This window comes from Salmo trutta, chromosome 35 (genome assembly GCF_901001165.1).
Source record: "Salmo trutta chromosome 35, fSalTru1.1, whole genome shotgun sequence".
Taxonomy (NCBI): domain Eukaryota; kingdom Metazoa; phylum Chordata; class Actinopteri; order Salmoniformes; family Salmonidae; genus Salmo; species Salmo trutta.
The window spans coordinates 30,972,343-30,988,567 of NC_042991.1; the positions used below are offsets into that span (position 1 = coordinate 30,972,343).

At 41.8% G+C, this 16,225-nt stretch overlaps 1 protein-coding gene across 2 annotated transcripts in view; it reads right to left on the minus strand.

Moving 5' to 3' along the window:
- Positions 1–15,285, minus strand: part of lin28b (lin-28 homolog B (C. elegans)) — a 40,599-nt gene extending 25,314 nt beyond the window's left edge. For both annotated transcript variants that reach the window (XR_003871899.1, XM_029734219.1), the window contains exons 1-2: positions 15,052–15,285; positions 14,184–14,374 (exon numbers count right to left, since the gene is read on the minus strand). Coding sequence is in view for 1 of the 2 variants with exons in the window: in XM_029734219.1 (XP_029590079.1) it covers positions 14,184–14,374; positions 15,052–15,061 (201 nt within the window). In the remaining variant the exon portion in view is untranslated. The remainder of the gene's footprint in view (positions 1–14,183; positions 14,375–15,051) is intronic.
- Between the last annotated feature and the right edge of the window lie 940 nt (positions 15,286–16,225).

Sequence of the window (16,225 nt, forward strand, 5' to 3'; positions counted from 1 at the left end):
GCTGGCTGGCTGGGAGAAGAGAACCAAGGTGAGGTGGCTGGCTGGGTGGGAGAAGAGAACCAAGGTGAGGTGGCTGGCTGGGTGGGAGAAGAGAACCAAGGTGAGGTGGCTGGCTGGGTGGGAGAAGAGAACCAAGGTGAGGTGGCTGGCTGGGTGGGAGAAGAGAACCAAGGTGAGGTGGCTGGCTGGGTGGGAGAAGAGAACCAAGGTGAGGTGGCTGGCTGGGTGGGAGAAGAGAACCAAGGTGAGGTGGCTGGCTGGGTGGGAGAAGAGAACCAAGGTGAGGTGGCTGGCTGGGTGGGAGAAGAGAACCAAGGTGAGGTGGCTGGCTGGGTGGGAGAAGAGAACCAAGGTGAGGTGGCTGGCTGGGTGGGAGAAGAGAACCAAGGTGAGGCGGCTGGCTGGGTGGGAGAAGAGAACCAAGGTGAGGCGGCTGGCTGGGTGGGAGAAGAGAACCAAGGTGAGGCGGCTGGGTGGGAGAAGAGAACCAAGGTGAGGTGGCTGGGTGGGAGAAGAGAACCAAGGTGAGGTGGCTGGGTGGGAGAAGAGAACCAAGGTGAGGTGGATGGGTGGGAGAAGAGAACCAAGGTGAGGTGGCTGGGTGGGAGAAGAGAACCAAGGTGAGGTGGATGGGTGGGAGAAGAGAACCAAGGTGAGGTGGATGGGTGGGAGAAGAGAACCAAGGTGAGGTGGATGGGTGGGAGAAGAGAACCAAGGTGAGGTGGCTGGGTGGGAGAAGAGAACCAAGGTGAGGTGGCTGGGTGGGAGAAGAGAACCAAGGTGAGGTGGCTGGGGAGAAAGAAAGAACTAGCAGTAGCAGGGTGACAACCTTAATTCACTTCAGCAAACAGGAGCCCTAGTAAAGGGAAAAAAGGTAAGAAGCACAGGGCAACACTGCAAATAGAGTTGTATTTTTGAACATAAAGAAACAGCAGCCCTGCTTCTTGCATTGCTGTAAAGCTGAGGTACAGTATGGGACTGGAGAGAAGCGCAAAACTGTGGAGAATAATGGTCATAACTGTAATTCAAGCAGAAGTGTCTTCAGACAAATAATGACCTAACTAAGAAAAGAAACTGGACAGAAAACAAAAATGAACAGTAACACGGCACCTTATGGACATTTGACATCTGTCAGACAAATTGACACTCTTTCAAATGTATTTGTTTGTTTTGTTTTCTGCTGTTGTCGTGGGTATTAAATGTGTATATTATGAAATGTAATCGACCTTCATGAATTAAAAGAGAAAGAAGCCCAGCTGCCCAAAATAAATTAAATAAAAATAATTGTTTCTCAATTGGAACTGAAAAACAAACAGGAATGTGATAAAGCCTACAGTTAGATGGTGTTTATTAGGTCACACAACTGAAAACATTTTGCAACAGAAAAGGAAAATGAGCGTCCAGGTAGTCGCTCTGTGTTTCAGTCGGTTCTCTTCGGTTTGGTGCCTAATGAAGGGGACCCCGGTCTAAAAAGACTTTCAATCAAATGTAAGACATGTGACATTTCCACTTGGGAATAGAGCTAAATATCAAGCTGAGGATATACATTTCCCCCAATTAAATATACAGTTGAAGTCAGAAGTTTACATACACCTTGGCCAAATACATTTAAACTCAGGTTTCACAATTCCTGACGTTTAATCCTAGTAAAAATGCCCTGTCTTAGGTCAGTTAGGATCACCACTTTATTTTAAGAATGTGAAATGTCAGAATAATAGTAGAGAGAATGATTTATTTCACATTGATTTTTCATCACATTCCCAGTGGGTCAGAAGTTTACATACACTCAATTAGTATTTGGTAGCATTGCCTTTAAATTGTTTAATTGGGTCAAACATTTCAGGTAGCCTTCCACAAGCTTCCCACAATAAGTTGGGTGAATTTTGGCCCATTCCTCCTGACAGAGCTGTTGTAACTGAGTCAGGTTTGTAGGCCTCCTTGCTCGCACACGCTTTTTCAGTTCTGCCAACACATTTTCTATAGGATTGAGGTCAGGGCTTTGTGATGGCCACTCCAATACCTTGATTTTGTGGTCCTTAAGCCATTTTGCCACAACTTTGGAAGTATGCTTGGGGTCATTGTCCATTTGGAAGACCCATTTGCAACCAAGCTTTAACTTCCTGACTGAGGTCTTGAGATGTTGCTTCAATATATCCACATACTTTTCCTACCTCATGATGCCATCTATTTTGTGAAGTGCACCAGTCCCTCCTGCAGCAAAGCACCCCCACAACATGATGCTACCACCCCCATGCTTCACGGTTGGGATGGTGTTCTTTGGCTTAAAAGCTTCCCCCTTTTCCCTCCAAACATAATGATGATCATTATGGCCAAACAGTTCTATTTTTGTTTCATCAGACCAAAGGACATTTCTCCAAAAAGTAAGGTCTTTGTCCCCATGTGCAGTTGCAAACCGTAGTCTGGCTTTTTTATGGCGGTTTTGGAGCAGTGGCTTCTTCCTTGCAGAGCGGCCTTTCAGGTTATGTTGATATAGGACTCGTTTTACTGTGGATATAGATACTTTTGTACCTGTTTCCTCCAGCATCTTCACAAGGTCCTTTGCTGTTGTTCTGGGATTGATTTGCACTTTTCGCACCAAAGTACGTTCATATCTAGGAGACAGAACGAGTCTCCTTCCTGAGCGGTATGATGGCTGCGTGGTCCCATGGTGTTTATACTTGTGTACTATTGTTTGTACAGATGAACATGGCACCTTCAGGCGTTTGGAAATTGCTCCCAAGGATTAACCAGACATGTGGAGGTCTACAATTTTTTTCTGAGGTCTTGGCTGATTTAATTTTGATTATCCCATGATGTCAAGCAAAGAGGCACTGAGTTTGAAGGTAGGCCTTGAAATACATCCACAGGTACACCTCCAATTGACTCAAATAGTGTCAATTAGCATATCAGAAGCTTCTAAAGCCATGACATAATTTTCTGGAATTTTCCAGGCTGTTTAAAGGCCCAGTCAACTTAGTGTATGTAAACTTCTGACCCACTGGAATTGTGATACAGTGAATTATAAGTTAAATAATCTGTCTGTAAACAATTACTTGTGTCATGCACAAAGTAGATGTCCTAACCGACTCGCCAAAACTATAGTTTGTTAACAAGAAATTTGTGGAGTGGTTGAAAAACGAGTTTTAATGACTCCAACCTAAGTGTATGTAAACTTCCAACTTCAACTGTATATGTTTTTAAACACTAAAAAGGTTGCTTTTTGACTGGTGATTGAGCCGGTTACATCATGACTGGTTGACAGCGTTACCAATAACAACTTCAGGTCCATGCAACACACATCTATACTGATTATGATAAAAGAAAGCAGTAAAGCCATTTCAGATATTTCTGAAGTGTATTCTTCAAGAACCACTAGGAAAAGGAAATGACTGTTACCTGCAGCTGTCCTATCACGGCTTTCATTTGGTTTCATTGACAATACTTTGTCTTCACAAAAAAAAGTTAAGTATCATCGGTATATAAACTAAGATGGATCAATGTTCACGATTTAACTTGGAAATAACCAGAATTAAACCTACTGTTGGATTCATTCAATCGGGGCACATAAAACAAACTTTAGACAGCGACTGGATTTGTACGACTTAAGATGGTTTCGGAAACAAGTTGCCTATTATCAAATCAAATTTCAGAACTATTGAAAAATTACTGGCTTGACCTTTTTACACACAATTATAAAAGCTGTGGTTTCCCTTTCTGTTTATTCCTCAGTAATTATCTTTAGCCCTTGGGTATATCATTTATTTTCATACATGTTCTGTTTCTAAAGAAAGAAAACCCACCAGATGGGTTGAGATCATAAAGGCTTGTGGTCATTGCTAGCTAAATGCAAAGTGAATGCTAGCTAAATGTTATCTAAATGCTAGCTTTGGTTGCATTAAAACAGCATTTAGTACTCAGGTTCTGCAATAAGTAAATGTATGACCAAAACTAATTATCAATGTAAGCCCTGTAAACAAACTATTGGTAATAAAAACATGAAAAAGTATACTGTGGCTACTTGCTAAAACTAAGCTGGGAAATTGAATGGTCTTAACAGTTTGTTGCTCCAATTTCTTTCCATAACTTCAAGGGAAATGCAACTTGACAATGACAAAATAACACAAACCAAGAACTCTATTTGATCCAGGGTCTTAGGTCATTGAGAACAAAATATATTTTATACTGTCCAAATACACATTTATAAAAAAATATATATTATCCTGAAGTAAACATTATTACATTGAAATACAAAATGTCTCTTTATACAATTTCACAAAAACATAGTACATCAAAGACGCATTCAAATCCACCAAGCTTCTTCAGAAGCACTGCCAAAACCAAACCCTCCGCGAAGCATCTCTGTGTTCTAGACAATACAATACATCCCCTACTAAAAAATGAAGCGTTTTTTTGAAGCGTTGAAATAAAGAGGGGGGAGGTGGGAAGAAGGATGGTGTGTGGCTGTAGCACTAGAGACAAAGCCTGATACTGGCTATCTAGAGGCAGGGACTGGGGAGAGGTGGGGCTTGAATGCCAAACGGTGACACGGGTCAGAGGTTAATCTCACTAGGGGCCCATTTTAACCTCTGCTATGCCACAAACACACACACATGCAAACACACAAAACCTCCAAGTGCTCAACTATTATTACGGAGTGGACCAGGCAGGAACGGCTGAAAAGGCAACAACAAACCAAAAAACACACATGCACTTGTGCAAACACACACTTGGAGGTTTCCGATGGAGGAAGGGCCGGTACAGCAGCACACCATGCTCAACGTTTTTAGACTTGATCCCCAGCAGAGGGAGAACAGCAAATTAGGCCCCTTCCCTTTTTAGTCTTTAAACAAATTCCTGTTTTAAAAAGAGTGCCTGAGGAAGGAACAACCCCCACGCGAGAACACAGTTCCACACTGCCTGACTTGAAATCACTTTTATGACATAGTTGCTATGAAAGGTTGGAAAGCTGACACGCGCGCGCACACACACACACACACACACACACACAAAGGGGCATAAGTAGGGTTTCAGTAAGGTCCGGAACTAGGCAATTATTTTTTAAAGTTGAAGCTCATTTACTGCATTTCTATACAATTAGAAACACTTTAAAATGCTAATTTGGAGAACAGCAAAAACAAGCCAAAATGACTCCAGCCATTATCACCTTGGCTGCTGTAGGTTCATTCACCTCAGTCCATCTACAAACACCTAGCCTGTTAGCTGTACAAGTCTAATGTTATACCCCTGAAAGGGGGGAAATATGAGAACCGTGTAGCATCAGCGACTGTTCAATCAGTTGTAATGATGAATTGGATCAAATCATCAACTCTGTAAATAGATCTCTTTTATCGAATGACAATGTTCACATTTGTATTCCTAGGCATTACTAATCAAGCGCCGCACAGACAGACATCAACGGAGCACACAGATGATCGTATAATCACATTCACATGAATTATTTGAATATTATTTATGATTCTGTATTAATATCAGCAATGTAGTTTTACAAGCATTTCGCTACACCCGTAATAACATCTGCTAAACACGTGTATGTGACCAATAAAACAGTGATTTGATTTGTAGTGGTAAAAGAAAAGGTGGGTAAAGAGTAAACTATAAACTCCAGTGGACGATCGAGATCAGATGACAGACCATGTGGAGATCTCATATTGAAACATATGCTTGATAAAAATTTGTACAAATTCTCTTAGTGGACCCCAACTTTGAGAACCCCTGTACTATCCTCTTTCTCCTCTGCATACATGGCAGCCTGCCTCAGCCTCACCACTGAGCGCCACATTACTGTCTGTCTCAGTAGCCTACTCTGTGTAACGATATGTAGCCTAAAGATATGTGAACTTAGTCTATTTTTTTTTGCTCCTGCCGAGGTAGGTTCCATTTACCGTTAGCTTCTTACTTCTGGTTGGCTAAGTAATACTAGTCAGATCGCTTCAACGTTACTGCATTAGAGGTCCTGCACTTGCTCTTTTATTGACTGAATATACAGTACCAGTCAAAAGTTTGGACACCTACTCATTCCAGGGTTTTCTTTATTTTGACTATTTTCTACATTGTAGAATAATAGTGAAGACATCAAAAGTATGAAATAACACATATGGAATCATGCGGTGACAAAGAAAAGTGTTAAACAAATCAAAATATATTTTATATTTGAGATTCGTCAAAGTAGCCACCCTTCGCACACTCTTGGCATTCTCTCAACCAGCTTCATGAGGTAGTCACCTGGAATGCATTTCAATTAACAGGTGTGCCTTATTAAAAGTTAATTTGTGGAATTTCTTTCCTTCTTAACCTCTTACATCTAGACGTTCCGCTAGCAGAACACCTGCTCCAATATCCAATTATAGGCGTGGCGCGAATTACAAATTCCTCAAAAATCCAAAAGACTCTCCTTTATCTAACCACACTGTCCGATTTCAAAAAGGCTTTACAGCGAAAGCAAAACATTAGATTATGTCAGCAGAGTACCCAGCCAGAAATAATCAGACACCCATTTTTCAAGCTAGCATATAATGTCACATAAACCCAGAAGACAGCTAAATGTAGCACTAACCTTTGATGATCTTCATAAGATGACAACCCTAGGACATTATGTTATACAATGCATGCATGTTTTGTTCAATCAAGTTCATATTTATATCAAAAAACAGCTTTTTACATTAGCATGTGACGTTCAGAACTAGCATTCCCACCGAACACTTCCGGTGAATTTACTAAATTACTCACGATAAACGTTCACAAAAAACATAATTATTTTAAGAATTATAGATAGAGAACTCCTCTATGCACTCGCTATGTCCGATTTTAAAATAGCTTTTCGGTGAAAGCACATTTTGCAATATTCTAAGTAGATAGCCCGGCATCACAGGGCTAGCCATTTAGACACCCACCAAGTTTAGCCCTCACCAAAGTCAGATTTACTATAAGAAAAATGTTATTACCTTTGCTGTTCTTCATCAGAATGCACTCCCAGGACTTCTACTTCAATAACAAATGTTGGTTTGGTTCAAAATAATCCATAGTTATATCCAAATAGCGACGTTTTGTTCGTGCGTTCAAGACACTATCCAAGGGTGACGAAGGGTTACGCGCCCGACGCATTTCGTGACAAAAAAATTCTAAATATTCCATTACCGTACTTCGAAGCATGTCAACCGCTGTTTAAAATCAATTTTTATGCCATTTTTCTCGTAAAAAAGCGATAATATTCCGACCGGGAATCTGTGTTTTAGTTCAAAGAGAGAAAGTAAAAACATGAGGTCGCCCTGTGCACGCGCCTCAGTCTGATGGTCCCCTGATAGACCACTTACCAAAGGCGCTAATTTTTTTCAGCCAGCGGCTGGAATTACATCATTCAGCTTTTTCCTGGGTTCTGAGAGCCTATGGGAGCCGTAGGAAGTGTCACGTTACAGCAAAGATCCTAAGTTTTCAATAAACAGACCCAAGAAGCCCAAGGAATGGTCAGAGAGGGTACTTCCTGTACAGAATCTTCTCAGGTTTTTGCCTGCCATATGAGTTCTGTTATACTCAGACACCATTCAAACAGTTTTAGAAACTTTAGGATGTTTTCTATCCAAAGCCAATAATTATATGCATATTCTAGTTTCTGGGCAGGAGTAATAATCAGATTAAATCGGGTACGTTTTTTATCCGGCCATGAAAATACTGCCCCCTAGTCATAACAGGTTAATGCATTTGAGCCAATCAGTTGTATTGTGACAAGGTAGGGGTGGTATACAGAAGATATTCCTATTTGGTAAAAGACCAAGTCCATATTATGGCAAAAACAGCTCAAATAAACAACGAGAAACGACAGTCCATCATTACTTTAAGACATGAAGGTCAGTCAATCCGGAAAATTTCACGAACTTTGAAAGTATCTTCAAGTGCAGTCGAAAAAACTATCAAGCGCTATGATGAAACTGGCTCTCATGAGGACCGCCACAGGTAAGGAAGACCCAGAGTTACCTCTGCTGCAGAGGAAAAGTTCATTCGAGTTACCAGCCTCAGTAATTGCTGCCCAAATAAACGCTTCACAGAGTTCAAGTAACAAACACATCAACATCAACTGCTAAGAGGAGACTGCATGAATCAGGTCTTCCTCGTCAAATTGCTGCAAAGAAACCACGACTAAAGGACACCAATAAGAAGACGACTTGCATGGGCCAAAAAAAAAACAGGCAATGGACATTAGACTGGTGGAAATCTGTCCTTTGGTCTGAGGAGGACAATGACCCAACACACCTCCAGGCTGTGTAAGGGCTATTTAACCAAGGAGAGAGATGAGTGCTGCATCAATGACCTTGCCTCTACAATCACCCAATCTCAACCCAATTGAGATGGTTTGGGCTGAGTTGGACCGCAGAGTGAATGAAAAGCAGCCAACAAGTGCTCAGCATGTGTGAACTCCCTCAAGATGGTTGGAAACGCATTCGAGGTGAAGCTGGTTGAGAGAATGCCAAGAGTGTGCAAAGCTGTCATCAAGGCAAAGGGTGGCTATTTTGAAGAATCTTGTTTAACACTTTTTTGGTTACTACATGATTCCATATGTGCTATTTCATAGTTTTGATGTCTTCACTAGTATTCCACAATGTAGAAAATAGGAAAAATAAAGAAAAACCCTGGAATGAGTAGGTGTGTCCAAACTTCTGACTGGTACCGTACATGGGGCAATTTAGCAATGAGGATTTGTCATCTGTAATGGTTATGATAAATTAGGCATTGCTGCAATCTATACTGAACAAAAATGAAACGCAACATGAAATAATTTCATAGATTTTACTGAGTTACAGTTCATATGAGGAAATCAGTCAATTGAAATAAATGTATTAGGCCCTAATCTATGCATTTCACATGACTGGGAATACAGATATGCATCTGTTGGTCACAGACAGTTTAAAAAAAATGCAACTCAGGACCTCGTCACGGTATTTTCGTGCATTCAAATTGCCATCGCTAAAATGCAATTGTGTTCGTTGTCCGTAGCTTATGCCTGCCCATACCATAACCCCACAATGGGGCACTTTTCACATTGACATCAGCAAACCGCTCGCCCACACAAGGCCATGCACGTGGTCTGCGGTTGTGAGGCTGGTTGGAAGTACTGCCAAATTCTCTTAAATGATGTTGGAGGCGGCTTATGGTAGAGAAATTACCTTAAATTCTCTGGCAACCACTCTGGTGGACATTCCTGCAAAACTTGAGACATCCGTGGCATTGTGTTGGGTGACAAAACTACACATTTTAGAGTGGCCTTTTATTGGTGCACCTGTGTAATGATCAAGCTGTTTAATCCGCTTCTTGATATGCCACACCTGTCAGGTGGATGGATTATCTTGGAAAAGGAGAAATGCTCACTAACAGGGATGCAAACACATTTTTGCACAAAATTTGAGAGAAATAAGCTTTTTGTGCACATACTGCATTTCTTTATTTCAGCTCATGAAACATAGGTTTACATCTTGTGTTTATATATAGGTAAATGCGCACATATTTTTTCCAGTGTGGGCCTCGTGTTCGAAAAATAAAACCTCTATTAGAGTAGTCAAATGCCCATCCCTAACCAGCTGGGAACTCATTCTCAATTCTCCAAGAGTGGGTTTTTGTTTGTTTGGGGGATGTCTGCAAACACGGCAAGAGCTGCGACATGAGATAATCTTCTAATCAGCTAAGCACTTATGTAATCAAAACAAGCACATAAAAGGTCATAATTCATAAAGGTCATAATTCATAAAGGTAATGTAAACTGACAGATTATCTCATAGAACAAAACATTTAAGATCGCCTAAGCCTGTGTTAACCTCAGACCTTATTTTCAGCGTTTATCCCAAAACCCCATTCTTTCCCCCATAGGAATGGCAAACGAACCAGAGGTGTACTACAAAGCAGGATCAATGAGTTAGCCAGATACCTTTGATAAGCAAACAGAAATAACTACTGATTTTCTGGTTCATTAAAAACAGTAAACCTGGATTTTTGTTTGTCAAATCAATTAGATCATGCCCATTTCAAGCTTATTTTTCTGCAATATAAAAAGCTAGATCAGAATATGTATGCAAGTAAGCTGGCTTACTCCTTGATCCTGTTTGTAGCATCCCTTCTGAAGTAGAAAAAGCTGACTCATTTCCGTTATTTTTTTTTTTTTACTAAAAGCTTCATCTATTGAACCTCCAAAATAGGAAATGTAAATCACACACACTGCATACAGAAGGCTGTGTAGGAGTGTGCAGTTCATTGATAGAGTAGTAGCTGATGAAGAATCACACATGCACACACAGAGGAAGTGATTGGACAGGAACCCCAATGCCTGGCCCCCCCAGGAAGATCTCTCCAAAGTCGACATGGAAGCAGCTCATTATTTCTGTCTCCCTCTCTCTCTCACCAACTCTCCCTCCCTCTCTCTCTCTCAACTCTCCCCCAACCCCCAACACCCCCCTCTCTCTCCCCTTCTCAACTCCCCCCAACTCCCTCCCCCTTCACCAACACCCTCTCTCTCCACTCAACTCTCCCCAACTCAGCCCCTCAACTCCACCCCCCCCCCCCACTCTCCCCCACCACCAACTCCCTCCCTCCCTCTCTCTCTCTCCTAAACTCTCCAACTCTCTCCTCAACCCCACCCTCTCAACTCTCCCCTCCAACCCCACCATCTCCTCAACTAGTGCTGAAGTGCATTGTAGAGGTCGACCGATTAATCGGAATGGCCGATTAATTAGGGCCGACTTCAAGTTTTCATAATCGGTAATCGGTATTTTTAGACACCGATTTGCCGTTTTTTTTTTTTACACCTTTATTTAACTAGGCAAGTCAGTTAAGAACATTCTTATTTTCAATGACGGCCTAGGAACGGTGGGTTAACTGCCTTGTTCAGGGGCAGAACGACAGATTTTTACCTTGTCAGCTCAGGGATTCAATCTTGCAACCTTACGGTTAACTAGTCCAACGCTCTAACCACCTGCTTTACATTGCACTCCATGAGGAGCCTGCCTGTTACAGGAATGCAGTAAGAAGCCAAGGTAAGTTGCTAGCTAGCATTAAACTTAACTTATAAAAAACAATCAATCATAATCACTAGTTAACTACACATGGTTGATGATATTACTAGTTTATCTAGCCTGTCCTGCGTTGCATACAATCGATGCGGTGCGCATTTGTGAAAAAGGACTGTCGTTGCTCCAACGTGTACCTAACCATAAACATCAATGTCTTTCTTAAAATCAATACACAAGTATATATTTTTAAACCTGCATATTTAGTTAATATTGCCTGCTAACATGAATTTATTTAACTAGGGAAAATGTGTCACCTCTTGCAACAGAGTCAGGGTATATGCAGCAGTTTGGGCCGCCTGGTTCGTTGCAAACTGTGTGAAGACTATTTCTTCCTAACAAAGACAGCCAAATTGCCCAAACGGGGGATGATTTAACAAAAGCGCATTTGCAAAAAAAGCACAATCGTTGCACGACTGTACCTAACCATAAACATCAATGCCTTTCTTAAAATCAATACACAGAAGTATATATTTTTAAACCTGCATATTTAGCTAAAACAAATCCAGGTTAGCAGGCAATATTAATCAGGTGAAATTGTGTCACTTCTCTTGCTTCATTGCACGCAGAGTCGGGTATATGCAACAGTTTGGGCTGCCTGGCTCGTTGCGAACTAATTTGCCAGAACTTTACGTAATTATGACAACATTGAAAGTTGTGCAATGTAACAGGAATATTTAGACTTGGGGATGCCACCCGTTAGATAAAATACAGAACGGTTCCGTATTTCACTGAAAGAATAAACGTTTTGTTTTCGAGATGATAGTTTCCGGATTCGACCATATTAATGACCTACGGCTCATATTTCTGTGTGTTTATTATGTTATAATTAAGTCTATGATTTGATATTTGATAGAGCAGTCTGACTGAGCGGTGGCAGGCACCAGCAGGCTCGTAAGCATTCATTCAAACAGCACTTTCGTGCGTTTTGCCAGCAGCTCTTCGCAATGCTTCAAGCATTGCGCTGTTTATGACTTCAAGCCTATCAACTCCCAAGATTAGGCTTGTGCAACCGATGTGAAATGGCTAGCTAGTTAGCGGGGTGCACGCTAATAGCGTTTCAAACGTCACTCGCTCTGAGACTTGGAGTAGTTGTTCCCCTTGCTCTGCATGGGTAACGCTGCTTCGAGGGTGGCTGTTGTCGATGTGTTCCTGGTTCGAGCCCAGGTAGGAGCGAGGAGAGGGACGGAAGCTATACTGTTACACTGGCAATACTTAAGTGCCTATAAGAACATCCAATAGTCAAAGGTATATGAAATACAAATCGTATAGAGAGAAATAGTCCTATAATAACTACAACCTAAAACTTCTTACCTGGGAATATTGAAGACTCATGTTAAAAGGAACCACCAGCTTTCATATGTTCTCATGTTCTGAGCAAGGAACTTAAACGTTAGCTTTCTTACATGGCACATATTGCACTTTTACTGTCTTCTCCAACACTTTGTTTTTGCATTATCTAAACCAAATTGAACATGTTTCATTATTTATTTGAGGCTAAATTGATTTTATTGATGTATTATATTAAGTTAAAATAAGTGTTCATTCAGTATTGTTGTAATTGTCATTATTACAAATTTAAATAAATAAAAACATTTTTTTCCCGAAAAGCATTTTTACATTTAAATCGGCCGATTAATCGGTATCGGCTTTCCTTGGCCCTCCAATAATTGGTATCGAAAAATCATAATCGGACGACCTCTAGTGCATTGTGCTTAAAAATCGTTTCTTTGCAACACTCACTACCGAGTTCCAAACTGCCTCTGGAAGCAACGTCAGCACAAGAACGGCTCGTCTGCCTAAGATCACCAAACACAATGCCAGGCGTCGGCTGGTGTGGTGTAAAACTCACCGCCATTGTTCTCATGACCAGTGGAAACGCGTTCTCTGGAGTGATCAATCACGCTTCACCATCTGGCAGTCCGACGGACTAATCTGGGTTTGGCAGATGCCAGGAGAACACTACCTGCCCCAATGCATAGTGACAACTGTAACGTTTGGTGGATGAGGAATAATGGTCTGGGGCTGTTTTTCATGGTTCGGGCTAGGTCCCTACAGCATACAACAACATTCTAGACGATTCTGTGCTTCCAACTTTGTGGCAACAGGTTGGGGGAAGGCCCTTTCCTGTTTCAGCTTGACAATGCCCCCATGCACAAAGCGAGGTCCATACAGAAATGTTTTTTCAAGATCGGTGTGGAAGAACTTGACTGGCCTGCACCGAGCTCTGACCTCAACCCCATCGAACACCTTTGGGATGAATTGGAACGACGACTGCGAGCCAGGCCTAATCGCCCAACATCAGTGCCCGAACTCACTAATGCTCTTGTGGCTGAATGAAAGCAAATCCCTGCAGCAATGTTCAAACATCTAATGGAAAGCCTTCGCAGAAGAGGAGGCTGTTATAGCAGCAAAGGGGGGGACCAACTCCATATTAATACCCCTGATTTTGGAATGAGATGTTCAACGAGCAGGTATCCACATACACAACACTACCAAAAGTATCTTTCAACGAAAACGCTGTATGAACACGTAATCAACTGAGTGTTTTTAACTGTTACTCAGTCTTTTTGCATGGTTTCCAATATGGTGGGCAATCAACCATATTCTCCCTGTCAATGAGGCAATTAAAAAAAACTACAAACTGTGTCATACAAGCGTTCTCCTGTGCAGTTCAAGGGAGAGTCAGGGTTCGGACAGGAATAGTGCCACTTTAAGGAAACACCACAGCATGTTGTTGTGTGCCCTGTAGCCTACATGCTAGGGAAACGTCACGATGATACAAAATAACACATTTGGACAAATGGTCAATTAAAAGATAGGCTACACATGTTGCAACCAACACTCTGGCCTACAAAAACGTCACTATTTTGCAATAACACGTGATGTTTTGCCAAGCAAGGACAGAGGTTAATACAACTATAAAATCGAGTCATTTCTCATTTATAATAATTGGCCTAGGCTGCTTGACCAAGCCTACTGACTCATTGCTTTCCATCAACAAGGTGGAGGAGACTCCAACGTACAAGGTAAAGGACTGCACCAAAGAGGGAGATGCCCAATGCCCATAGCAGCACAATGTCAACCTACATGGTTTTTCTCGTTCGGGGAACTTACTTGGTGAACAAATACGTCCAGAGGGGGGTCTACGGGGCTCCCCTCGCTGCTGGTCATTGATATAAATCCGAACCCCATTCGAACATTAAACCACTTGCAGTGGCCTGTTCCTGACAGAAGCTGGGGCCGAATTCGCTCTTCCTGCTCCGTCGACTTGGCTTCGTCTTCTCCGCCACCTTTACCCGCCCCTCCTAAAAGGCATATGAAAGTAGTAAGCTACAGTAGGCTATGTATTGATAGACGAGTGTGGATGTGTCATATGTATTTAACCTATAGCCGTGCCTGCGCAGATAGTAGGCCTAGTAGTAACCTTTACACAACTTTTATGGAGCCCAGTTGGTTGGAAATCTCCATAGCCTAAGCGGTGGGGGAATCCCCGCCACTGGCTGATGTGATGTTCATCTTTGCTAGAATTCGTCTCCACGTAAACGTTTTTGGCGCATGGTAGAATGATTTGAACATCACGCAAAGCGGTGTAAAACAGGCTACTTCTGGGGCTTCTAACTGCATGGCGCACGGCGATATGCGATTGATTGGTCGATTTTCCCTTGCACGTTCACTGATGTAACTTCTGGAGCATATTTACGTGCATCTACCACTGTTACTAACCAGCATTGTATGGAACTCTAAGGGCAGGTGTACACACATGGTTCACCATGCAAGCCCCTGTTGGGCACAATACGCTCTTTATCGTTGACAAACAGCTCCAACAAGACCCCAATATGTATTTTCACATGGCAATAATCGTGGGCGGTAGGCTACATAACATGTTATATGTAACAATAGCCCGTCGCAGCCCTCCTCTATACCATCAGAAGGAAAAAGTAAGGACAATTTTTTTTTTTTTTACAAATAATTGGAGAATAACCTTCGGCCATGTTTCCCCGCGGACCCTCTGTTCGAAAGTTCCAATCGAAAAGCTTCCTCTGCGAAAACGGGTTATGATTGTCACCATTAATCCGACATCCTCAATTACAGCGGTCACAAATTTAGCTCGCATGGTACAGCGTGCTTTCCCTCTTTTGATATTTTGTCATTTCTCTCTCCTTCAATCCTTTCCTCGTTCAATCTACTTCGAGCGCTCTCTCTCTCTCTCTCTCTCTCTCTCTCTCTCTCTCTCGCTTACTGGCTGTGCCTCTGCCAGCACTAGACACGTGACTTTGTCAATTACATGCTTTCTTGCTACTAATTTTACCACTGATCTAGGGACGGTAGTGCAGCGAAGAAAACTGACTCGGAACCGATTAGGTCCAAGTGGTCAGCCGTGTCCTCACAATAACACACCTTTATTAAAGAAGGATGCGGCATATTGCTTCAAATGTAACAACTTGGGCCAAGAGTTGTGTGAAAGGCAGTAGTAGCCTTCTGCCTAATGGGCAGCCTGGTTTTCGCCTGCTTCATACCATTTTTAATAGCCAAATCTGTTTCTAAAATGTAATAGCTGACATTTGAATAACAGCAGCGAATGCACTAAATTGGAACTATAAAGACTGTGAAACAACCTAATGAATGCAAACAAACATCTGGTGTAGTAAATATTAAACCTGTTCTGCTTATTTTATACACTAGTACTACATTTTATTTTCTACGTTCCTAAACCCTTACGATTCACCGAGATACATGTGGTAAAATAGACCTATAGAAAATCGCTTTGAGATTGAATTGAGGCGTTTATTTGAATTGATAGATTACATTTGTTTGCTGGACACATTTTTTTGCTGCACTTACTAAAGTGGCAAATTAATTCGTTCAACATATCGTTAAATAATACAGATTAGAATCCTTTTTTTAATGTTTTACTTTATTTAACTAGGCAAGTCAGTTCTAGCCTTTGAGTAATAAAATAAGCTAGAGTGTTACATATGCATTTTAGACAATTGATTTACGTTGAGTGCTTGTTCACATGGCCAGCCCCCTATTCCTCCTCTTGCGTAAACTACTATGCTCCAATGGTGGAAACCGGGACAATGTCAGGTCTTTGGAATGAGATTGAGTAGTAGAACGCAAACACCAAACAAGTGGAGGCCTTCAATTGAATATCT